The sequence below is a fragment of the Elgaria multicarinata genome, chromosome 8 (genome assembly GCF_023053635.1).
Source record: "Elgaria multicarinata webbii isolate HBS135686 ecotype San Diego chromosome 8, rElgMul1.1.pri, whole genome shotgun sequence".
NCBI lineage: Eukaryota > Metazoa > Chordata > Lepidosauria > Squamata > Anguidae > Elgaria > Elgaria multicarinata.
The window spans coordinates 27,674,192-27,699,213 of NC_086178.1; the positions used below are offsets into that span (position 1 = coordinate 27,674,192).

General features: G+C 39.3%; 1 protein-coding gene across 1 annotated transcript in view; it reads left to right on the plus strand.

Moving 5' to 3' along the window:
- The window catches only part of IFT80 (intraflagellar transport 80), an 80,736-nt gene that overhangs the window by 43,733 nt on the left and 11,981 nt on the right, over positions 1-25,022 (plus strand). The window contains exons 7-13 of the mRNA XM_063132031.1: positions 8,578-8,757; positions 12,280-12,398; positions 13,030-13,104; positions 14,807-14,970; positions 17,743-17,807; positions 20,263-20,398; positions 21,652-21,799. Of these exons, the coding sequence (XP_062988101.1) occupies positions 8,578-8,757; positions 12,280-12,398; positions 13,030-13,104; positions 14,807-14,970; positions 17,743-17,807; positions 20,263-20,398; positions 21,652-21,799 (887 nt within the window). The remainder of the gene's footprint in view (positions 1-8,577; positions 8,758-12,279; positions 12,399-13,029; positions 13,105-14,806; positions 14,971-17,742; positions 17,808-20,262; positions 20,399-21,651; positions 21,800-25,022) is intronic.

The window sequence follows — 25,022 nt, forward strand, 5'->3', positions numbered from 1 at the left end:
CCTATTGCTTAACCATGGTTAAGCAATCAGGAACTCCTCACCTACCCTGCTTTGTTACGCTCTGCACTCGTATGCAGACTGAGAAGTTCACAAATATGCAGATGTAGTTGATCTGTTGATCCACATCACCTAGTAGTACAATGGCATCTCTGATACTACATCTTTTAGGTGAAGTAGCTTTTGTGAACTATAACTTCTTTTGCTGATAATGATTTTGCACTTTGACCTGAAAGCACATCGCCTAGTATTTACATCAAATTCTTTGGTAAGATAATTTAATGAGGATTTGGTCTCCAATATTATTTTCATCCATTGTATTGCAAACCTTAAGTCCCTTTCAATAGAAAGGAGTGTTAAGAGCTTCTTGCCTTTCCCTGATTGTTTGGGGTTGTATTACAAAAAATGATAATTAAATCCTATATAAGTAGACATAAAGTAGGACAATGAGATGCAAGAAAGTATGCCACCATCATAATATTTTTGAAGTTTGTTGTTTTGGAATTTGGCCACATAGGTATGCTCATCTAAGGAAACCACCGTGAGGAAAGCATACCACCAAAAATTATTTCATTTTGCTGATTGAATTTCTGCTATATAATAATGCACAAGTGTTCTGCTTTTAATATATATTGTTTTATTGACAGATCTGTACTTGTTAAAATACTTTATATTGAGGTGTTAATTTGTGCAGGATGAGTAGTTTCCAAATCACAAGAAGTTATCTTTATTCTGCACTACAGAGCTTTTCTACACGAGGCTGTTAATCTGTGGTATCTACATTTGGTTTCATTGCAGAATTAAGATCCGAGCACTACACAAGATTGTTTCTCTTTCTGCTTTCCCCCTGTATAACCTCTAGATGACGCTCTGGTATTGCAAAATAGTGCAAATAGACAAGTGGAAAAAAAGCTGTTTCATTCAGTTTCACAATTACATGGTGCATTTCTCCTACTCTAAAAGAATTTTGCCAAAAGTGCTCATTAGACACAGAAACAAAACTGGAGGGTCATGATTTATTATTTATTTATTTGTAACATTTCTATATACAGTCGCTGATTATAATAGAATTTCTCAGTGTCTAAAGAACCCATAAACAACTGTGAGTAGGAAATGATGACTACAAGATAAATGCCTTGTGCAGAAAAGCCTGCAGACTTCATCTGTATCCAGTTCTGGATACCACACTTTAAGGAGACCTAAGGCCCATCTACACCAAGCAGGATATAACACTACGAAAGCGGTATGAAAGCGGTATTTGGCATGTGTCATGGGCCCCAACAGTTGTCAGTGCACGTCAATACTGCTATGAAGCAGTAGTGTAGATCCTGCCCTAGACTAATTGGAATAGCTTCAGAGAGGAAAGCAACAATGTGTATCTTTGGTCTGGAGAAAAGAATGCCCCAGTCCACACATTTAAACAACCCTTGGTTTCTTAACATTGGGTTGTTTGGGAGCACACAGGGGCAAGTGTACTGATTCCCAACTGCTCACCCACTTCCGGTGTGCTAAACAACCCAAGGACACTCCATCCCTGAGTTGTTCTCCATGATATATGAGTCCAGAACTCTTAGTTGTTGGGGGAGAAGCAGCCCAGGGTTAGAACCCATGATTTGTTCTCCTGCTCACTCTCAAAGAGCCCTAGGTTAACAAACCGTGGGTTGATAATTGTGCATACAGGATCGACATTGGGCAAATGGCACTCTTTAAATAACTGAAAGGCATGGAAGATGGCCAAAACTTTTCTGTAGCCCCAGATTGAAAGACTAGAGCGAATGGGCTTATGTTACAGGAGACTAGATTTTGACTAAACAATAGGAGAAACTTCTTAACAGTTCAACAATGGAACCAAACATCATGTGCAGTAGGTTCTTTCACTAAAAGTTTTCAAGCAGAGGTGAGACAGCCATCTGTTGTAGATGCTCTAGTTTTTCCTGTATTGAGCAGGGAAGTTGGACTGGATGGCCTATAAAAGCTCCCCTCCTCCAACTTATTATTCTATGAAACTATGAACTAGGCCATGAACAGAATAATAAAACTGCTACTACCACCACTACGTACTTCTTCATTGCTCTTTTAAAATAGAAGAACAATTATAAGTTTTCAATTTCAAAGTATAACCTCTCTTTCGAAAAACTGTTGGACATTGGTTCCCACTCTGGATTTCTTTCTACATGTGAGCACTGTAACCTGGCAATCACCAATATTTATTTAAAAGATTTATGTCCTACCTTTCAACAGAATGATCCTCAAGGCAGCATACTGTCGGTTGCATTAATACACATACAAATCTCAAACCTTCATAATCCAGAAGCTCTTAATCTCCTGGCCAATGGATGGAGCCAGAATGTTCTTCCCTTCAGTCCCAGGACAACAGGCAATTATAGCCAACTCTTTTTTTTCCAGCAAGTAGGAAAACAAACTCCCTGCAGCTGCTTCTCATCTGGCCAGTAGAAGGAACTAGGTTGGTTTCCCTTTTGTCATGATATTCTTCCTGGGAGGCAGGTGGTACAACTTCCCAGTGGCTTTGGTGCCCTGGACAGTGACAGAAGCTAAAGTACTTTTCTTCAATTATTGCCAGCAACAATTCTGGTAATCATTACAATAGCTGCAAAAAATCCTGTTGTGATCACAGGAATTGCTGTTAATTATATTGATGGTAACTTATTTCGGACATTATTTTTATCTGCAAATCTGTACCTGAGAAAGTACAGGGATTTCCTTGAGTATGGTTTCTCTCAAGGATTTCAGATTGTTTCTATAATCAGTATATTAAAGCTGAACCTATTTTTTGGTTGTAGTCCTGGAAAGCAGCCTCTTTTTCATTCCTCAAAAGGCTTTGCTAGATTGTTGCCATGCATAAAGCTGACTGCAGTTTATCCCATTTTTTATTTTTAATCTGGGGCAGGGAATTGCCACATGCATTTATCTGTGTCACTTAAATGAAACACACAAAAACGCCATTAATGCATAATGCTAAACCATGGTACACAAGGAGAAAGGAACACATCCCCTCCCTTCAGCATTCATTTTCACTTTGCCCAATTTCTGGCTTGCTACATGCAGACCTGGAATCATGGTTTAAAATCTAAGCAATTCAGCTAAACAATCCAAGGTTTGGAGTTAGCTTGTTTAGCTGGGTGACCATATGAAAAGGAGGACAGGGCTCCTGCAGCTTTAACTGTTGTGATGAAGAGGGAATTTCACAAGGTGTTGCATGCATACAAATGACATCTATTGAAATTCTCTTTTCTGTGCAACTGTTAAAAGATACAGGAGCCCTGTCCTCCATTTCATGTGGTCACCCTACCCAGTATGTACTTCCACTTGAGGTGTTTACTATGGAATTGTCATGCTTTGTTCACTTTTTACATGACATCATCAGATGGCTGACCACCTGTGTTTTCCTTGTGCTCATTCACTCTTCTTTTAGACTGCAGAGAATCCAGGTATTTTAATTTGCACTACTTTTTGCCTATATTTTTTTTAAACGGAAAATATTTCACAGTAGTGCTTAAATGAAAAGGCATTTTAACACACATTTAAAAATTGATTGAAAAGCAACTTGCAGACTTTCCAGTCCGTGCCACTTTAGCACCATTTATTTCTCTCCCAATCTGTTAATTAGTGCTAAAATACTATGTTTTTTAAGTTCATGTAATCACACAATAGTAGCTAAATAAAAATGTGCTTTAGCACAAAATTAAAAATTAATTGGATTTTTTTCCAAAATTGCATGCTTAGGTGAATTGCCCCTTTCCCCATCCACAGGACTATATCATGTCCACTAGCGTGGATGAAACAGAGTGGGACATACAAAAGAAGTACTATATCCCAAAAATTGTAGAATGCCAACAACAATTATTTATTTTTATTTATTTATTTATTTATTTATTACATTTCTATACCGCCCAATAGCCAGAGCTCTCTGGGCGGTTCACAAAAATTAAAACCATTCAAAGTATAAAACAACAGTATACAACAGTATAAAACCATAATATAAAATACAATATAAAAGCTCAACCAGATAAAACAGCAGCAATGCAAAATTACAAATTTAAAACCATGTTATTTAAAATTTATAGATTGTTAAAATGTTGGGAGAATAAAAAGGTCTTCACCTGGCGTCTAAAAGCATATAATGTAGGTGCCAAGCGAACCTCCTTAGGGAGCTCATTCCACAGCTGGGGTGCCACAGCAGAGAAGGCCCTCCTCCTGGTAGCCACCTGCCTCACTTCCTTTGGCAGGGGCTCACGGAGAAGGACCCCTGAAGATGACCTTAGGGTCCGGGCAGGTACATATGGGAGGAGGCGTTCCTTCAGATAACCTGGCCCCAAGCCGTTTAGGGCTTTAAATGTTAATACCAGCACTTTGAATCAGGCCCGGACCTGGACTGGCAGCCAATGAAGCTGGAAAAGGACTGGCGTAATGTGGTCTCGTCGGCCAGTCCCTGTTAGTAAACGTGCTGCCCTGTTTTGCACCAGTTGAAGTTTCCGGACCGTTTTCAAAGGCAGCCCCACGTATAACGCATTGCAGTAATCCAAACGAGAGGTTATCAGAGCATGAATAACTGTAGCTAAGCTATCTCTGTCCAGATAAGGGCGCAGCTGGTATATCAGCCTGAGCTGATAAAAGGTGCTCTTTGCCACTGAGTTCACCTGTGCCTCAAGTGACAGTTCTGGATCCAAGAGCACCCCCAAACTACGGACCCGATCCTTTAGGGGGAGTGCAACCCCGTCCAGGACAGTTATTCCATACAATTATGTATGGAAGAACATAAGATGAGCCATGCTGGATCAAACCAAGGGTCTATCTAGTCCAACCAGCTGTTGATCAGGGACCCACAAGTGGGACATGGTGCAACAACAGCTCACAGTGGAAGAGCAGTGATTGAGTAGCACTGGGAGTCATCTGTCTGGAAGAATCCAGTCTCAAGAAACTAATTGTTGGTTCATTATGGCTTAGTTCAGACGACATGTTAGGTAACGGAGGAGTTAATCGCACACTCACAGTTCATTCTCGTGGTACTCCTCACACAACATGTTGCCCCTCCCCCTGTTGCACGGCTGAAAGTCCCAGCATCCTTCTGGGCTGCCGGTAGTCCACCCTCCCTCCTCCTCAGTCTTCCTGGCCGCATCCCATCAGCCATTGTGAGTTCTGCAGGCTGCATAGGAGCAGCCAGGGTGTTTTCGACCACTCCTGCTGGAGAACTCTATGGGCAATGGAATAGTGCACTCGACGGAGGGGGGGAGCCCTCCACACAACATCTTAATCAATTGATTATTTGATAAGCAATAGAGCAGCCCGTTGATTTTCTCCATTGATTAAAATGGCGAAATAGCGCACTCTCAGTTGTGTATGCATTGTGTGTCCATCCTCCCATGACACAATAATCAACTCAGCCAACAGTTGCTTCCTTCCCCCTCTCCCATTGATTATCATGTTGTCCGAAACCAGCCTATGAGATGTAATTGGGCAAGTTCACATGATCACGGAGGGAAAATTAGTCACGGTGCCTTGTTTTCGTCCCTGCACATGCTGAGTGTGGGTTGTGACATCTGAACCTGGCAAGGCTGGCTGGCTAGGAGGAGGGTTTACAAAACCCAGACCAGGCCAAGAGTTTCAGGATGGTTTGTAAACCACCCACCCTTGCCGGGTTTGGACATAACAACCCATGCCCAGCAAGGGTAATTACGTGGTTGACGACTGGCACGTACAGGGAAAGAAAATAAGAGAAAATTGCTTATTTTCCTTCCATGACCATGTGAAACCAGTCATTATTTCCTATTATTTGTTCTTTACTTTTCACCTTAACGTTGAAACAAGTGTTCAGGTGACTTCTTATATTTGGATTCCAGTAGTTGGGAATGGAGATTTTCCCTCAACACTTCAGTTCTTGTTGTGCTAACTTGGCTTATCAGTTAGTTTATACATGTTTGTATATATCTTCGCCACCTTCTCAGTACACTTAGTGCATGTGAAATATACTATTGTGTATAAAGTACATTTTTCTTATATCTCATAAATTGTGCACTTGTCTTCCTTTAATGTCGTACTACTGTTTGGGGGATATCTATATTTTCCAAATGTTACCAAACCACCTATTCACAACAACTATCTTTTGTACCTGGGAAATTGTAAAATTTCACTGAGAGAAATCATTATTAGCAGTGTAACAGCCTGATTAAACATTATGTGAGCAATGGGCACCTTTTGAATATCATTTTGGAAATATTCAGTGACGAGTGACTCTCTCACGCTTTATTCTTTGCTCATACTTGCTGTGCCTTTTCTGATTTTGTTTAAAAAACCACTGTTTGAGTGACCTGCGCCTCTACTGAACAATTAGTACAGCCACCAGGATTTTTTTAATGTATGTAGTAGCAGCCCATGGGAACCACCATCCCATGTACTGGCAAAATGATGAAGATTATCACTCTCCACTTCTGAATGGTGAGAAATTCCAGGGACATCACTGGGTTTAATTTGCTTTTGCTGAGAGAACACTGATTATTTATAGTGAACTATTTGCTTTAATGTAGAATCAAGCACATTGGAGGCAAATGCCTTGTTTATTTGATTATGCGTAAGCCGCCCTGGGAGCCTTTTTGGGCTGAAAGGCAGTATAAAATACAACAAACAAACAAGTAAAATATATCTTTAGCAGGCAGCTTGATAGAGAGAAACTTCTGCAGCCTCCCCAGGCTGCATTTCCAGTTTCATATAACTTCATCCAAAACTCTCTGATCTCTCTCTCTCTCTCTCTTCTGTCTTAATTCAAACTCCAAACTGCTTTTTCCTATCTCTCTAGTTTCAAGTTCTGATGGTTCTTGCATTTCAAAAACTGGAGAAATATTCCCAGCGTGGTGTAGTGGCTAATGTGTTGGACTGGGAGTCGGGAGATCCGGGTTCTAGTCCCCACTCAGCCATGGAAACCCACTGGGTGACTTTGGGCCAGTCACAGACTCTCAGCCCAACCGACCTCACAGGGTTGTTGTTGTGAGGATAAAAATGGAGAGGAGGAGGATTATGTACGCCACCTTGGGTTCCTTGGAGGAAAAAAATGGGATATAAATGCAATACATAAATAATAATAATGAACTATCAGGTGACCATCTCCTGTTTTTAGCTTTCACTGATGAAATATCCATGAGTGTCCTGGCCTATTTGCCAGCAATTATCCTAACAGTAGAGTGAAGTTGAATATTTCCACTGTATTTTAATATTATGCTCTTTGGCACCAATTTGCTGTTATTTCGATTAGTTTGTAATAAATCTTTTACATATCGCAGTAAATTTTGTATTTGGTACTTTTACATTAAACAAGCTACAATAATTATATGCTCAGAACATTTTTCTGTTCATGTAATCACAACTGCTGGCCTTATTTTGTGCTGTAGATGGAATGAAGCAACTACTGCATACAAGTATAGTTCCACAATTGGTGATGTTCTTAGTGCATAAACCACAGAGGATGTTGCACTGTGACACTAGAGTGGGTTGGTTTTATGCCAACAATGGCAACCGTGATGTGGAATGGGTCAACAAATGAAATGGGCATTAGTGGGGTATAGTAGTGACAGATTATTTCTTTTTTCGCTCACAACACCCCTGTATGATAGATGAGGCTGAAAAGTAGTACTTAGCTTAACCTCACCTAGTGAGCTTAATGGCTTGAGCTAGGATTTGAATCCAGAACTCCCTAGGTCAAGTTCAACCCTTTATCTACTATAATGCACTGGATTGCTAATGTAGCTGAAATACCACTTACCAGGAGTATTGTGTAAAGTCTAACACAGAGAAAGATTGTGTGAAAGCTCATGCTGCAATAAATCCATTGGTCTATGTCTCTTTCATGCCAAACTATTATGGCTGTTTTTCTAACTCGGGGGAGGGACTTTGAAAAAGATATCAAACAAAGGTAAAGTGCCCCCTTCCCTTTCACACTGTTCAAATAAGTTTCATAAAAGCTGTGTTCATCTGTCTTACCTTGTGTATGTCCTGTCTGTTGTTTGATAGCATTCTCTTAGAAGAAGCCACCTGCAGGAGAACCACAAAGATATCTCTTCCCTTATGCACTTTCTCATACACCTGAAAAAAGGTTTCACAAGAGTCCTCTGCTCCACATAAGTGTTTAAAAGATTTTTGTAGTAAATATTAATTCCTTTAAATGTTTTTACCTGATTACAAATACATTTTGGCTATCTAACATTGGTTTACATATAAAATAGTATGAGAGAGATTAATTATATATATATAAATTTTCCTCTGACAAAAAACAGGCAGATTATTGCTTTTCTCTCCAAAGGTATTGTCTTATGGCAAGTTAAATAATTCCATGTCTTTGCTTTAAAAAAACAACCTATTTAACATTTATTTTGTGTTCTCAGTATACTAGATGCTGAACAGAATACAGAAGTGATCCTTTCCCTGCCTCAAGGGCTGATAATTTAAGAAAGACAGGACAAAGTTGACATAGTTGCACAGACATACAATATTAATTACTTTATATGTTATGGCTATATAATGTATTATAGTATTTATTGCAAGTTCAACGTTAAAAAAAAATTTTTTTTACAGTGGTCTTATGCTTTAGAGAAACCAAATACTGGAAGCATATTTAATATTGCTTGGTCTACTGATGGCACACAAATAGCTGGGGCCTGTGGAAATGGGCACGTTATTTTTGCCCATGTTGTGGAACAGCACTGGGTGTGGAAAAACTTTGGAATAACGCTAACTAAAAGAAGAACGATGGAGGTACGTACTGGATGTTTCAAGCTTTGTGAAGAGCAGAATATTTCTTAAATAAATGGCTCACAACTGTGGTGAGCAGAAAATCTTGACAGAAAATAACTAGTACCTTCTGAATTGTTATAAATGAACTAAGTGAATGATTGATATCAGTACCTTTTGCCAGTTAAATATCCCCAGGAAGATCTGTTCAACAATCAGCTAGGTTGAGCAGCTTTCAATACGTTTCCTGGGAAATGACCAGGTTGACTAATATGTTTATAGCCTGAGGTGAATGTTCACAAACCACTGTGATCTTGAGGTGTTAGGAAGGCTACTCTAGAGTAAATGGGCTGTGGATTGCATCCTAAATTACTGCAGTCACTGGAAATTCAGCATCAAAAGTCTTGTTTATGCTAGAAATTATTTTACAGCAGCTGGCAACAAAGGCACAGCTGCGGAAGCAATAGCATAATAGTTCATGCACAGATAGCCTGGGTTTATTGGTTTAAAAAACACAAAAAAGCCTTCCCTTGTATACAGCTGTGGTTTACCATTACAGCAGCTGCAGAATTGTTGGTTGCTCTTCCAAGAGCAGGGCTAACAGTGTGTCTGTTTTCTTTGAACACAAAACCACAACTCAAAATTAGGAAAAATTGTGCTTATTGAAGAAACTTTAACCAGAATATTTCAGCCCTAGGTTAAAATTGTTTTCAGCTAGGTAAAATATCTATTACAAGTTGTTTTTACTACTAGAATCTGTTGTCTTAACTAGGGAATGTGTACACTTTTCAAACCTTCATCAGATTGCTAACAGTGAATTATTAAAAGGTGTTATATTAAAACCTATTAAATATTTTCAGGCAACAGATTTGTTGTTTTTAAAAGGTTAAATTACTGTAAGTGAACCATGACCCCAAATGTGTAATAGTATTCCAAAAGTTACCTTGTCCTGAATTAAAAACTCAAGCTGAATATCTGAAAGCAAATGCATAAATGGATATTTTACCTGCTAAATGTTCTGTCTTCCCTGACCAGACACTGACTCATAACATCCCACCCAGAGGACAGGGCGATAATATACAGTTTCTGTTGTTACAAGTTTTCCCAATTACACATTTGGTATTAGAGTTCAGGCTAAGCTTCTCAGTCCTGGGTGCCCAACATTAGGCTCCCAAATCTATAATTAGGCACCTAAATATCTTTTGGCCTGAAGTGAAGCCTTCTTTGATGCTGGATACATAATTGGGAAAACTTGCAACAACAGAAATTCTATATTACCCATCTGTCCACTGGGTGGGATGTTATGAGTCAGTGTCTGGGAATATAGAAGACAAATTGGCAGGTAAAAGTCATATTTTTGCATTCATTCCCAGACATCGTATTGTAATGAATGACTGTCTAGTAATCCCTGAAGCTTTTGTTATATTTAGTTTGTACAGCTTCGTGGGAAAGGTATACAATCGAGTTTTCTCTAGTATGGTATGTAGATGACCAATGTATAATTGAAATTCTTGTATGAGGTTGTCTGAAGACAGAGATTCCAGTGCAGCTTCCACCCTTAGTTTGGAAATAAGCATAAAAGCATAATTATCATGACATTCTCCACCCTGAATAATAGCTTTAGTTCATTTCCTTGATATGGGCAGGATCTACACTACTGCTTTAAAATGGTTTATAAGAGTAGTGACAACTGTTGAGGCCCAGGACACATGCCGTATACAGTTTTCAAACCATTTTCAAAGGGTCATATCCTGCTTGGTGTAGATCTGGCCATGGTTCTGTAAGTAGAATGCAAGAATTGACTAGCCCCCTAGTGGCCGTCCTTCTGCTTACAGCTTATAGTTTAGCAAAGTTCCAACCATGAATTGTGAATTCTGTCTTGTATTTCATTGTTTGGGATGGAGTAGGTGGGGGAAACAATTTATTTTTGACAGCTTTCACTTACCAAATGCCAACTTTTCATGAAGATTACCCCATAACCACTATCTAGTATACTGAATGAGATTCCAGTTGGTTCGCTGAGCTGTTGGTTTGCATCTGGAGCCTGAAAAGTTTTCCTGGAAAGGCGTGAAGGATAGTTTTCATGGATTTTCCATAAGCTACGATTACTGAACAAATCTGCATGACATCAGTTGTACTTCATTTTGATGACCAAATCCAGCAAGCCCTCATATATGCATGTGCATTTCTCTTCAATGTTGCATACAATGTAGTTCCCAGGTTGAGGCAGCTGTGGGTATTTGCCCAGATCCAGCTAATAGGTAGCGTGTAAGACAAGGACCCCGCCCAGGCATTGAACAGTCCTGGCCCACACACAAACTGCTCCTATTTGGAGTGCATGGGTAATCCGCACAGACCACAGTCTAACAATTAAGATAGCTGGGCCATGGTCTGTTGCAAGAGCAAGCACTGCTGGGCGTCCAGATAGCAACTAGTCTGAGAAGCAGGATGATGGGAGGCTTCATTTATACCAGAATCCCTCTGGAGTGTGCAGTGTCCCCAGCATCCAGCACAGCACAATGCCTTCATGGTTGCTTGGGACACTGCATGCCAACCACCTACTTCCTCAGTTATTCTTCAATTAGTAAATGAGGCTTTCTCACCCACCCACCCACCCACCCAATACTGTTGGCAGTGTGAGGAGAGCTTGCATCTGCCCTCTTTGGCAGCAGTACATTCTAGCCTCCGTCAAAGGATGCTCATTGATAGTGAATAAATTAAACCTTTAGAGATAGTTTATATTTTCTTTGGTAAACAAATCCTGGCTAATGTAGCTATAGAAGTTTCTTTGTCAATATCTAATATTTTAGTAAATTCTGCATATGTTTGGGATTCATGACACATAACAGCATTATATTTATTAGTTCTGCTCCCCTTTATTCTTAAAAAATACTTTATAGTTAATGTCCTAGTTTCACAATACTTTTAATAAAGCTAAACTTAATGGGCAGTATCCTATACTCTCACTGTACCTCTGCTAGTTCTGTTGCACCACCAAAGTACTGCTAGTGCAAGAGGAAGTAACGGTTCCTGAAATAATCTGGAAATGAGCAGAAATGCTCATTTCCAGAATGCGACAAGTCAGCGAACATCCCTTCTGTCAGCAGAGCTCGCCTGCCCAGTTCTGGAAATGAGCATTGACGCTCATTTCCAGTTGTTTCAGCAACCCCTAATGTAGCAGACAGTTCCCCTAGCATGGGCAGTGTAGAATACTGACCTATGCTTTATAAGTATTATTTAGTTTTACTATATAAAAATGAAAGAGTCTGAGAATATTAAAATAAGATATAAATCACACAAAAGTATATTGCAATGTGAACTTGATTGGTTTAAATACTGGAGTGTTCATTCTCTCTCTTCCTTTTTTAAAACAGCAACTTTGATTGGTTTAAATACTGGAGTGTTCATTCTCTCTCTTCCTTTTTTAAAACAGCAACTTTATTCTATACAGTTCTAAGAGATAACAACAAAGCTAATACTTTTATCTTGGTGTTTTGGTTTTAAAATTATTTAAGTTTTATTTAACCATACCTTTGTTTCCATTAGGTTCGTAATGTACTTAACGATGCAGTGGATTTACTGGAATTCCGTGACAGAGTCATTAAGACTTCTTTGAACTACGGGCATCTAGTAGTTTCAACATCTCTTCAGTGTTACATATTTTCGTAAGCAGTTTGAATTAATGAGACATAGTCATCTGATAAATTGCAAAAATGTTGGTTTAATACATAATAGCTTCTACATGATTTGATTTGGGAAACATCCATTCTTTAATGGATATGTCCCATAGACTGAAACTAAATGATATAAACTTTTCATAATTGCACATGGCTACATTTGTTTTTCCATGAGTGAGACCTTTACAGTGAAGCCATATGTTATTGCTTAACAGAATTCTGTCTCCTTGAGCAACTGTGCACTAGTTTGGTCCATGCTTCCCTTTAATCATTAGTTGTGCCAAATCCCTGAACTACATTTTAAATTTGAAGTACTTTTAAACAAAGTTTTGGCATAGAGGGTTTTTTGGGGGGGTTGGGTGTACGCATGTATGTCAAAAAGCTCTTGTCATCTGGATTACACTAGCTGTAACTTTTGTAGTCATATTGGTAAATGTGAAATAGCTTTTAGATAATCAATTGCTTTTTAAATAAACAGAAAGATAAATACCTCCCCATATTCAGTAACTTTTGAAATAGAATAGATTGAGAACATCCCCCTATATAAACTAAAATATCTGTCTGAACTACCTTTTGTACTAAGTTTTTTTTAATGAATATCACCTTGCCCTTCTTTTAGAATTAAAAACTGGAATACACCATTAATCTTTGACCTCAAAGAAGGAACTGTAAGTTTAATTTTACAAGCGGAAAGGTAATTTGCTTATTACAATTTCTTTTTATTCAAATAATATTTGCTCAAGTAGAGTAAACTGGTGGGATCATATTTTGAAGAATTTAAGTATCATACTCACCCCCTCACCATAATGTGATGTCAGGCAAGCTCTTGTAAATAAGATAAGCCAGAGGCGTCTTTCCATAGCTTTCCATAGAGGAGGACAGGTGATCACTGCCACATCCCCAAAACCAAACCAAGGCAGAGGGCCCCTATTTGATTTAGCTTTGCATTTGCTGAGTGCAACCAGAGAGCCAAAGTGGTTCCAAGCTGGAAGAGGACAGAGCAGGCAACTTAGTTTGTCTCTGCACCTGCTCCACTGCTGACTTTTAGCAAAACACCATACAGGCCTGAATGCTTGGATAATTATTGGGCTTTTTCTTTTTTGGCAATTTGTAATGGGTTGGGGCAAAAAGAAAGTAACCCTGAAGGTTGGGGTGTGTGTTGAATTTCATTTACATTTTTTAGGGGGAGATGCATGCCTTGGCTGATATGAGATGACTGGGTATTTTTCTCTCTTTTGCTTTTTGCTCTTTGACTTGTGGCTGTTCATAGTGGCTGCAAGGCTCTCTCTGCAACCTCCTGGCCTTACTTCCTGCTTAGGGCTGGGCTGGAATGCCCATGGGAATGACACAGTGTATAGTAGCCTTATTCCCATGGGTCCAGCCCTGAGTAGGAAGTGTAGTTGGGAGGCTGCAGAGAGCGCCTTACAACCATTAGAAGTAGTCATGAGGCTTTTTTTCAAAGTGCAAAAAGAAGAGAAAACACACCTATTGGCCACCTCATATAAACTAAGGTAAGCCAACCCCTCAAATAATTTTAGTGAAATTCCTCCTCTCTGAAACCAGCAGAAAATCCCGCCCCCACCCTGAAACCAACAGAAAATTCACCCCCTTTCACAGGGATGAATAATCCTGCACAAAAAACAGGGGTGATTTTCACCACCTGTTTAGTTGTAATACCAATGTTAAACTCAATTACAGCTAATGTGAGTTTCGTCTTAACTCAAAATTGGATTACACGGTAATCCAATTCTAGTTCTAAGCATTTAACTTTTGTAAATCGCCCAGAGAGCTTCAGCTATGCGGTGGTATATAAATGTAATAAATAAATAAGCATTGTTAATGGTAGTGTTATGGAGTTAGACCCAGTAGCGGGATTTTGTGCTTCAGAAGGGAGGGAACAGGGAGGGAGTATGCATTCCCTGTGGCTCACTCTTTATTACTTAACTATAGTTTAGTAATTGGAAGCATTATGTCTGATTTGACCCTGTGATATTACTATATGTCATAGTCCAATATTCTGTTATGAATATTGGTCATTTGGTATAGCACCTGTTTTTAGTTTTTTAGCTCCCCAAAAATCTCATTTTCCAAATACAGAAAATGTAGCTCTATGCAAATATTTCCATGTATTCATGCTAGTTTATTTATTTATGTGAAATAATATCTACTTGCTATATTATTAGATAGCCTATGCAGAGATAAATCTGACAGAGTAGATTTTTTTAAAAAAGAAACCCCTTGGGTTACAAATGCCAATCTATTAATATTTTATATCAATTAAATAGTTAAATAAATAAACTTATTTACAAGTAGTTTACACAGAAATAATAGATTGATTGTGACAATTTTGTTAATGGCATGATCTGAAAATTAATTTTTTCCCCCTTTATTTATAGGCATTTTCTTCTTGTAGATGGTGGAGGAATCTATATATACTCCTATGAAGGACGTTTAATTTCCTCTCCAAAGTTTCCAGGAATGAGAACAGATATATTAAATTCCCAGACCATATCTTTGAGTAATGATACTTTAGCAATAAGAGACAAATCTGATGAAAGGGGTATGTTAAAAAATCGGTGGTTATTTTTGCACAAAACACCTTTTCTTTTGAGTAAATGCTTGTTGAAAATAATGTGACAGAAAAAAAGTTTACTATGTAAGTTTGAAAGAAGTTTGAGGAAAGTACATGAACAAGCTGCTTATATTGGGTCTTACCATTACATCCAGCTCTGTACTGCTTTCTGAGCCACGCCACAAAACTGCTCTTTAATCTCCCCATTTAAAAAGGCTGCTTCAGATACTGTGCAGCAAAGATACTCTTTAGAAAAGCCAGTTGGATAGAGGCAGCTTGTGTGAGTGGAGGGACCCCCAGGAGAGACTTTCAGGGGCATAGGAGGGCTGAAGTGGAGCAGCAGATTCTGCTCTCACAAGTTTGGATATAACCAATTAATTTAGATTATTTTGTGTGCAGCAATAATAGCTTCTTTTTGTTTTTGTTCCTTTTTCTTTAGCCTGGTGGCTCTAAGAAGCAATTTTCTTGGCTCATGCTATATAGATTGTGTGAAACAGTTCTGGGTTTATGGTTGTAGTTTATGGCTTGTGGTGGTTTGTCAAATAGGCAGAGTTCTCCAGCAGGGATAGAGGACTCTACAGAGAATCCATGCAGTAGCAACTTCAATAATTGCAGTGCAAAAAGACTCACTCCTGTTGGGAATTATTTTTGCTGTTCCTTAACGCAGAGAAAGAAATATAATCAAAATCCCAGAAGCTAACACATTATTTCAATAAAGAGCATGTCTACACCATACATATATCCTGGGGTCATCTCTAGGTTGTCTCTGGGCATTTAAATGATGCACAGCAGATCCAAGGGTCAAGCAGGGACAACCAGAGACTTTCCCGAGGATAACTGGGATCTCAGATTACCCAGTTCTTCCATGGTCCCAGGACACCCCCAAGGACAACGATCACAGGTCATCCCTTCTTCCCTGCAAGTAGCGGGGCTCTGGAAATGGGCATGGAACTGCGCAGGGACAGTGCCCATGCCCATCAGGGGTGGAGAGCAATTGGAAGGTTGTTGTGTTTTTTTAACTTACTTTGCGGTGGAATGCAATTGCGCTCCCATCTCTGTTCCACGGGGGGGGGGGGGGGGAATGGTGCCTGCAACGTCCCTCCTTACTTCTGGGATGTTGCTGTGCTGTTTGGATGCTGGGGGAGGATCCTGGAAGCTGGAAAGCCTGGGATCCTCCCTCTCCCTCCCAGAAGGTTCATAGGTGTAGATAAACCCAAAGTCTGCCTTTCTCCTCATGTTATATTTCCTTTCTTTTCAAAACTAGGAAAACAAAGTATATAATATTCTAAGCAAAAACATGTTTATTTAATTGTTTTCCAGGGATTTTTAGCTATCTTTTCGCAAGTTCCTAGATCCAACCCCACTAAATGTTGAAAGATGAAGTGAAGAGTCATTTCTCAGATGAAGAGATATTTCCTCCTGTTACTTCAAAATATGCTTATTCAGGAAAACAGAATAATAAACCATGGTGGATTATATCCCAGCAGCAGGTCATAGGTTATTTGAGGCTTGCTGCCTCCTCAAACAAGCCATGCTGCCAGCAAGATGCACCAGTGCGGGTAATTAGGCAAATATGGCTGGCATGTGTGGTGGGGTTAACAACCCACTGTGGCTTGTTAATCATGCAGTGATCGTGCAGTATTTTAGAGCTTCCACCTGCAGTTTCTGTACAAAATACCCAATAGCAGTAAGGAATTTCTAAAAGCTAACCTAGATTGAAGAGGTATTCAGTTTCATTATTAAAATATTTATTATTGGTAAAGGATGGCACAATTGTTCCACAATATTTGTGGAACAATATTAGCGTAATCTGACAGGAATCTACTACTGTGATTATCATATCAGGCTTTTCCCTTTCTTAGTGATCCTTTCATCACTTTTATCCACTTCAGTCATTACTGAATGGAAAAGATGGCAAAACGAGCCACTTTTTCACCTAGCTTCTGCTCTTATTTTGTCTCCTTTTTTTAGGAATTATGGGATTTTCTTTTATTTTTAAGCTATTGTTGATAGTAAGTAAAAGTTTGGTAAAAGCACAAGCTATGACTACGACAAGAGAAACCTTACATCAAAAAGAGAGCACAGCACTGTCTCAAGTCACAAGTTACTTTCCTGTGTTTACACAGCTGGCACAAACTAGCACTGGACGTAACCCTTCTTTTTCCTTTTCATATGCAACCCAACAACATCAGAACAGCACCTGTTCTCATAACATCGTTTTTCCTGCCAATATAACCAGTGACCGCAAACCAATATCCTGTATCCTTCTAAAAGAAACTCATGACACTATGCTGAAATGCAAATGGAAGAGTCTTTTAAAGTTAAACCTGCATGCCACATGGAATATAGATGACATATTATCAGCTGGATTTGGCATGTGATGCCAAACTGTTTAAAATCTGTTTGGAATTAATCAGTCTTTTATATGGTTTTTGTTGAATAATTTAATGCTCATTTCTGATTTTATATATTATAGTATTTCTGTCTCTCCCACAACCATCCCCCACATGCCCAAATATTGAATCCTTGGGACAATTAACAAAGGGTTAAAACATGTATAAAATATAACTTTGAAGAAAGTAGATAAAAACAAATATGATAAAACTTTTTTTTTTTTTGCATAGGCCACAATCAGGAAAATCATGCAGTGCTATGTGCATACACTTACTTGTTTACCTTTTGCTTCTTGAAGAGCAACACTATCCTTACACACTTATAACTAATTTGTTGTCTCTTGTATCTCCCTTTTTTAAAAAATAGTTATTTATCTGTTTGAACCCTTATTTGGCAAGCCACTAGGAGATGGAAAGCCCCTTAGTCATAAGGTAATGTATATGGTATAATGTGATATTTCTTTAGTTTGGAATAACAGGTGAAAATATTGGTGAAAAGCTGGTTGAGCACAAATTGATATAAGTGATGCTGTGTGAGTTGAGTAATTTCTTTCTTTTCAAGTTGGGTGTATTTCCAGTTCCAAGTATCCCGCCCCCATCTTGACAGTGGTGCTTTGGCACTGTGAGGCCCCTGGCTCCCACACTTGTGTTCCTTCCTGGCATCTGCACGGGAAGAAATGCAAGTGAGAACTTTCTGCCGTGGGGCTGAGGGAGGAACCAGGGAGGAACAAGGCAGCCAGAGGCGCAGGGCCCGTTCCTCTCCTCCCCCACCCGTTTTTATTTTTTTAAATTTACCTCAGGGAACGGGGCTCTCCTGAGCTCCTGCAGGTTTGCCCCTTTCCCTGTCACAGCCGATGGTGACCAATCAGGGGGCACCATTGGCTGTGACACACCTCTGCTGAAAAAAATTTGGGTAAGTACCCAACTTTTTTTCAGTAGAGTTTCTGGGATTTGTCTCTGGATGGCTTCACAATGGTGGCTATGTCATGTAGATGACCTGCTGCTACTGCGAATCTACCCCAGAGCAAACCCATCGTCAAGACAAGCCCCCAGGATGTAATCAGTTAGAAATCTGACTATTTAAGATTAATGTAGAATTTATAATGCAATCCTATGCATGTTTACTCGGATGTTCCATGTGTTCAATGGGGCTCACTCCCAGACTGAGTCTGCATAGGACTGAAGCCTCTAATAACTTTACCAACATGCATCAATAACAAAATAATAATATAAAGATCGCCTTCCAACATAATGTTAGAGTTTAGAAGTGGCTTAGCCTTAAATGAACAAGGGAGAAAAGATCTATGAAATAGAAATTAAGAAATAAATATATTTACTGAAATTGAGAGAAACCTTAATAAAGCCATCTCTAAGATCAGTACAGCCATTGTAACTAATAGGTGTTTAAATCTACCAGTGCATGAATCTACTCAATGAGTTCAGTGTGGTTACTCCCAGGTAAATGGGTATTAATGTTTGTGGTGTTCCTTGTTCTTTAGTTGCTCGCTTCTTTCCATCTTTTAAAAATATCCTGAACTTATTAGGTAAAACTAAATTGTAGGGAAAATCTGTAGCTGGGCTGAATTTTGTGGGACCCTTGCCAGAGCCACTTGATTGGAGCATTTTATATCACTTTTTATGTTCTGCTGTCATAATGGGCCAGTTTGCACATCGTAAGAACCATCAGTTAACAAAGCATGGGTTGTGAAAAGTTGAGCAGGAGCAAGCATGCATGCTGGGTCCTAGACACCTACCTGCTCTGGCTGAGATAAACAACCCAGGGATGCTTTAGGATGCATGCTTGCTCCCAGTCGTATTTTAACCGACAGTGCTACAAACCGGGTCAACAATATCTTAATTTCCTTGTTTGAAAGAAGGAAAATATTTTAAGCTCACCTAAGGCCCTGTTCACCAGTCAAAAGCATTACAGTTATTTGAGATAACATTTAAAAAGTGGTAGGTTTTAATGTCTGACTTAGGGCAGAACACACAGGGCAAAAAATGTTCCCTAACCATTTTTAACCTATCCCTCCAGATTAAGGAATCTGACCCTGCTGGGGTGGAAATAAGCCCCACTGGAGGGAAGTGTGGGGAACAGCTAGTGGAGCATTTATAGAGAATAATCAGCAGTCATGGGAAACATTACCTCTACAATGCTCCCCTCCATGCCATTTGCATGACCTCTGCAGACATATGTTTGGAAACAAATAGTTGCTGAGGGAATGTGTAGTTCCACTCCCATTGAGGTAATAGAAGTGACAAGTGAATCTATAAATTATTATATTGTATCAGCAAAATAATATATTATTTATTAGATTGTGTATTGGTATTGATGGCACCAATATTTAAATAAAAGAGAAGATATTTATCAGTGCATGGTGATGGATGAAAGCTAATTTCCATGGAACTAATTTCCACTTCGAGACACTCTATTACTGTGAATTTGACTGTTTTGTCGCTTAAGATATTAATGTCTAATATTGCACACTTGCAGTCATAAAATTCCTCTGATTAAAACATAATTCTACCAATAGGCCCAAAGTGTTGTTTCAAGACCTAGTGTAAGTGGTCCTTTTGACTGAGCATGGTGTGAAAATTAGTTTGTGAGCCTTGTGTGATTATGGTGAATGAGATATCAGAACTGAGACACCCAAGCTCAAGTCTTCTTCTTGGACAAAATAATTCTCTTTCAACCTAACCCTCTTCACAGTGTTGTGAGGATAGAAACATAAAGTAAAGATATATTGTAATATGTCATTCATATAAGATGAGAAAGTAATCTGGCCAATGCACAAAATGCTTATTTCCTATAATGGCTTGTCCATGTGTTTGTTTATTTATTTATTTTTATTTAAAAATCTAATTTCTGACACAAATGTTGTTATAGACAGAAATCATGGAGATTGCTTTAGACCAGAAGGGTCTTACAAATGAAAGGAAAATTGCTTTTATTGACAAAAACAGAGACCTTTATATAACTTCCGTGAAGAGATTTGGGAAAGAACAGAAAGTTATCAAAATAGGTAAGAATTCGCTTCCTGCAACAGATTCCCCACAATTAAAATCACCTCCCCCTTTTTCAATATTAGCAAAAGGGGAGAAAACCCACAATTAAGTTTGTTTGCTTTAATGTATGTATAATTTCTTTCAATTTTCAAATTGCATTGAAATGATGAGTGTGTAACCTGCAAGAGGAAAATGTTAGGGACAGTGTAACAATAAATACTTAAGACTTTCCCATTTAGGGCTAATTTTGTCATTATCTCAGCAGAGAGATCCCAAAGTCACATGGGAGAAGCTAACGCTTCCCACATCGTTCCTGCCTCAATAACCACATTAGAAAGTAAGGAAAGCTCTATTAGTTCAAAACCAAAAATATACTTAGCCCAGTTTCCAGTGATCTACCAGATGCCTTCAGGTAGACTACAGATAGGGTATGAAGGCCACAGTCCTTCCCTATTGTTTGCCCTTGGCAACTGGTATTCAGAATTGTCTGAACATGGAAGCTTCATTTAGCTAATAGATACTGATAGGCCCATCATCCTTCATGAATTTGTATTTTTTTTGTTAAAGGCATTATATCCTGTAGCCCTCAATGTTTTCTGTATCATCCTATTTTTCCACTTGATACCACTTCTTAAAAACAAACTGCATTTGCAATCTGAGCCTGCCCAGTCTGTACAGTCATCTATACAGTGCTATTGAGAGTGTTGGGGCACAATCCTATTGATTGCGCCTTCACCCATCGGGAGCCCCCAAACTCAGAGGCTTGCTCTGCTGGGCTGAAGCCAGCAGACCAGGAGGAGAAGCAGAGGGAATCTTCATTTCCCTGTCCTCCAATCTCTGGTATTTTTGCTGGCTAGACCCATCTAGCGAGGGTGAGTTTCTGACCTTGGAGAGGCAGCCATTGTGGTTCTTTCTGCACTGAGGGGGAGGGGGAGTTGTCTGGGGTTAGATCTCTGACTCCCCCTTCCGAGGTCGGAGCACTGTCTCTGAACTCGGAGGGACTTAACGAGCAATCGAATGGTCCCTGGGGTGCTCATGTTGGGACCATAGAATTGCTTCCTCCAGGGCTACTTAAAAACGACAGCAGTTTAGTTCTTCCCCATAAATAATAATTTATGGGAAGTAAAATGTAAACATTATTTTACATAGGAAGCACAACTATGTTACTTAGAATCATATTTGCTGGCAGTGAAAAGTTGAAGATGCAAGTGTTTTTATTGTAGTGCCATGTGCTTGAACAGACACTTTATTCTATGTACTCTCTGTTAAGGAACAATGGTGCATACGTTGGCATGGAATGACACATGTAACATACTTTGTGGACTACAAGATACACGTTTCACTGTCTGGTACTATCCCAGTGCAGTATATGTAGACAAAGATCTCTTGCCAAAAACTGTCTATGAAAAGGATGCAAGGTATTGTATACTTTTCTTTCACTTTCTTTCTTTCTTTCTTTCTTTCTTTCTTTCTTTCTTTCTTTCTTTCTTTCTTATACTTATACTTATACTTATACTTATAGACTGCCCAGTAACCAGAGTTCTCTGAGCAGTGTACAGGTCAATTAAGGGCATAAAATACAAAACAGTAGACAATGAGAAAAATAGCACATATAATAAAACAAAGCTAAGACCAGTGCAGCACAAAAAACAAAATTAAAAGCCTGCAGCAGAAAAAGGTGCTAATATCTAAGGGTACTTAAGAACAGTTCTTAAAGTACCTGGGAGTATAAAAACATCTTAAACTAGAGCTGAAAAGAACATAATTTAGGCAACAGGCATCTCTGTCTCTTGGAGAGGGCATTCCATAGACAGGGTGCCACTACTGAAAAGGGTACCTCATTTCAAATGACCTCACCTCATTTGGCAGGGAAACCTGAAATAGGGCCTGGACAATGGCCTTAGAATCAAGATAAATAAATAAAGGAGGAGAGTCTCCTTTAGTCTGGCTCCAAGGCATTTAGGGCTTTTAAAGGTTAAAACCAGCACTTTGAATTGAACCCAGAAATGGACTGGCGGTCAGTGCAGGTAGCAAAATACTGGCATAATATGACTGTATTGGCCAGACCCAATAACAGTCTAGCCACACTGTTTTGGGCTCACTGAAGTTTCCAGACTATATTCAAAAGCAGCCCCACATATAACCCATTGCAATATTTCTAATGGGAGCTTACCAGAGCTTGAATAATTGTTACAGAACTATTTCTTTACATGTAGGGGTGTAGTTTATTTTATTATTTATTTTATTCATTATTATTTTCTAATCTGCCCAATAGTTAATCTTTTCTGGGTTGTTTAGAAACAGTTAAAAGAATAAAATACAACTAGTTAATAATACAATATGAAACAGCACAGGAATAGATAAAGTTTATAAGGACAGCCATGAAATCTAAAAATTAAATCCCTCAAATTAAGGTCTTTGTTGTTGCTATATTACCAGATAACCTCTCCCGACAGTTTTATGTAGATATTAAAAAGCATGGGGGATAACATAGAGGCCGAAGGAAACTTGTAGCACAACTGCCGCAGGGCAGAGCAGCAATTCTTCAGCACCACCTTCTGAAAACATCCATTCAAGTAGAAGCTGAACCACTGCAATACAGCATCCCACATCCCAGCCAGCCTATCCACAAGAGATACCATGGTCATTGGTATTGATGAAAGCCATTGAGAGGTCCAGGTTTCTTCCAAGTGCGTGGAGATGATCAGTGATTACTCGCTCAAGCACCATGACCAGGAAGGGGATGTTAGCATCCACCCTATAGTTGTTTTCACCTTCTGGGTCTAGGTTAGGTTTCTTCAGGAGCAGCCTGATTATCACCTCTTTTAAAGAGTCTGGAACCACCTCATTTCTCATAGATAAATTTATAACTCCCTGGATCTAGCCAGTCATCCCCCCTCCCCTACTAGATGAAATAACCCAAGAGAGGCAAGGAGCAAACATACAAGGAGCTGTTTGAACAGGACCAAGCAACTTATCCACATCCTCTGAAATTCATCTATCACAACTGAATTTCAACTGAAATTCATCTATCACAACTGGACTAGACAGTGCCCTGGACACCTCCACTACTGGGATTGCACTAACTGTAGTGTCTTCAGTTGTGCAGGTTGCAAGTAACTTCAACTCCAAAGTGTCTTGCAAACTTATCATGGTGTGCCATCGAGGGTGCAACCAACTATCTCTGTGGGCCACATTAGGTCCCTCACTACCTGGAAAAGTTCTGCTGTACGACACTCTGAAGATGCAAAAGAGGTGGAAAATAAATGCTTCTTAGCCATCCTCACAATGATAGAGTAGGCTCAATAATGAGCTCTAATCTGTGTTCAATCAGATTTAGCATGAGTGTTTTCCTACACCTGTGTTCTAGCCATTATCCCTCTTACTTCATTGTCCTCAGCTCAAACGTCTATCAAGGAACTGCAAGAACTCTGCAAAGAGGGCAAGGACACTTAGGCACAATCATGTTAGCTGTCCGGGACATCTCAGTTTCATAGAGGAACCAGGGCATCAACAGGAGCACCAGTTTTACCAATAGGAAAATCTCAGAGAGCTCTCTGAAATCCATCAGAATCCATTAGTCTCTGGCGGTGACACCCTTAAAGGGAAAAGCTGCTGAAAGTCTAAACCTCAGCAGGAAATTATCTGACTATGACAAGGGAATAGATGTTAAGTCACACACTTTCAGATCACCTTTCTCCTGCCCAACTGAAGAAAACCACATCTAGAGAGTGTCCTGCCACATGTGTTGGGACAGCCCCATGGTTGTCATGGTCTCCATGAAGCATTGAGCCACTGCAGATTCAGTGGCCTCAGCATATATGTTGTGATCCCCCAGAACAATCATTCTCAACACCTAATCCAAGATCAACTCTGTCAGCTGGTAGGGAGATTTATGAGCACTAGGATGGGTGCCATATCACCACAATCCCTAATTTGTCTTGAGTGCCAAACCCAAGATACAAACATTCAAGTTTATCTCTCAGGACAAGAAGCCTGAAGAGGGAGATGGAATATCTACACCAACCCCCTCCCCTTTCCTGTATCACAAATCTGTATTAGTTGCATGAAGTATTCAGGGGAACACTGCTGGGGAAGATTGACTCTTCCCTGTCCCCTCTACCCGGGTCTTGGTTATGCATACCAGATGGGGGCCCTCATCCACAGTTAAGTCATAGATGAGAGAGGTTTTATTTGGGGCCAACTTAAGCATTTCTCAATCTAGTAATGGAGTCCGTGACTTCACAGTGTGGAATACATGCAATTATGGGAGAGTATAATGGGGGAATAGCTGTCTTTAATTTGGAATAGGAATTACTAAATATGCAGTGTTAACTTAGCTCAAATGCCTCTACAGGTGAACTATAAGATTTGTCTTGTCTGCTTATAAGTAGTTTTGTTATTTACTTTCTCTTTATGACAGTAAATACAGGCTGCTACTTGTTAATCTATAAATACTTCCTTGTAGCTGTTGGCTGAACTCCCCACAAGAAGAGTGAGGAGATATAAATGAAGAATGTGTGGTTGTATATGTATCAATGGTTACTGAATACTTTAAAAAGAGAGTGCAATTAATGCTTTATAAAATATGGCACTATACTGGTTCTAAAATAATTTTCTGATCTCTAATCATGTTTTCCT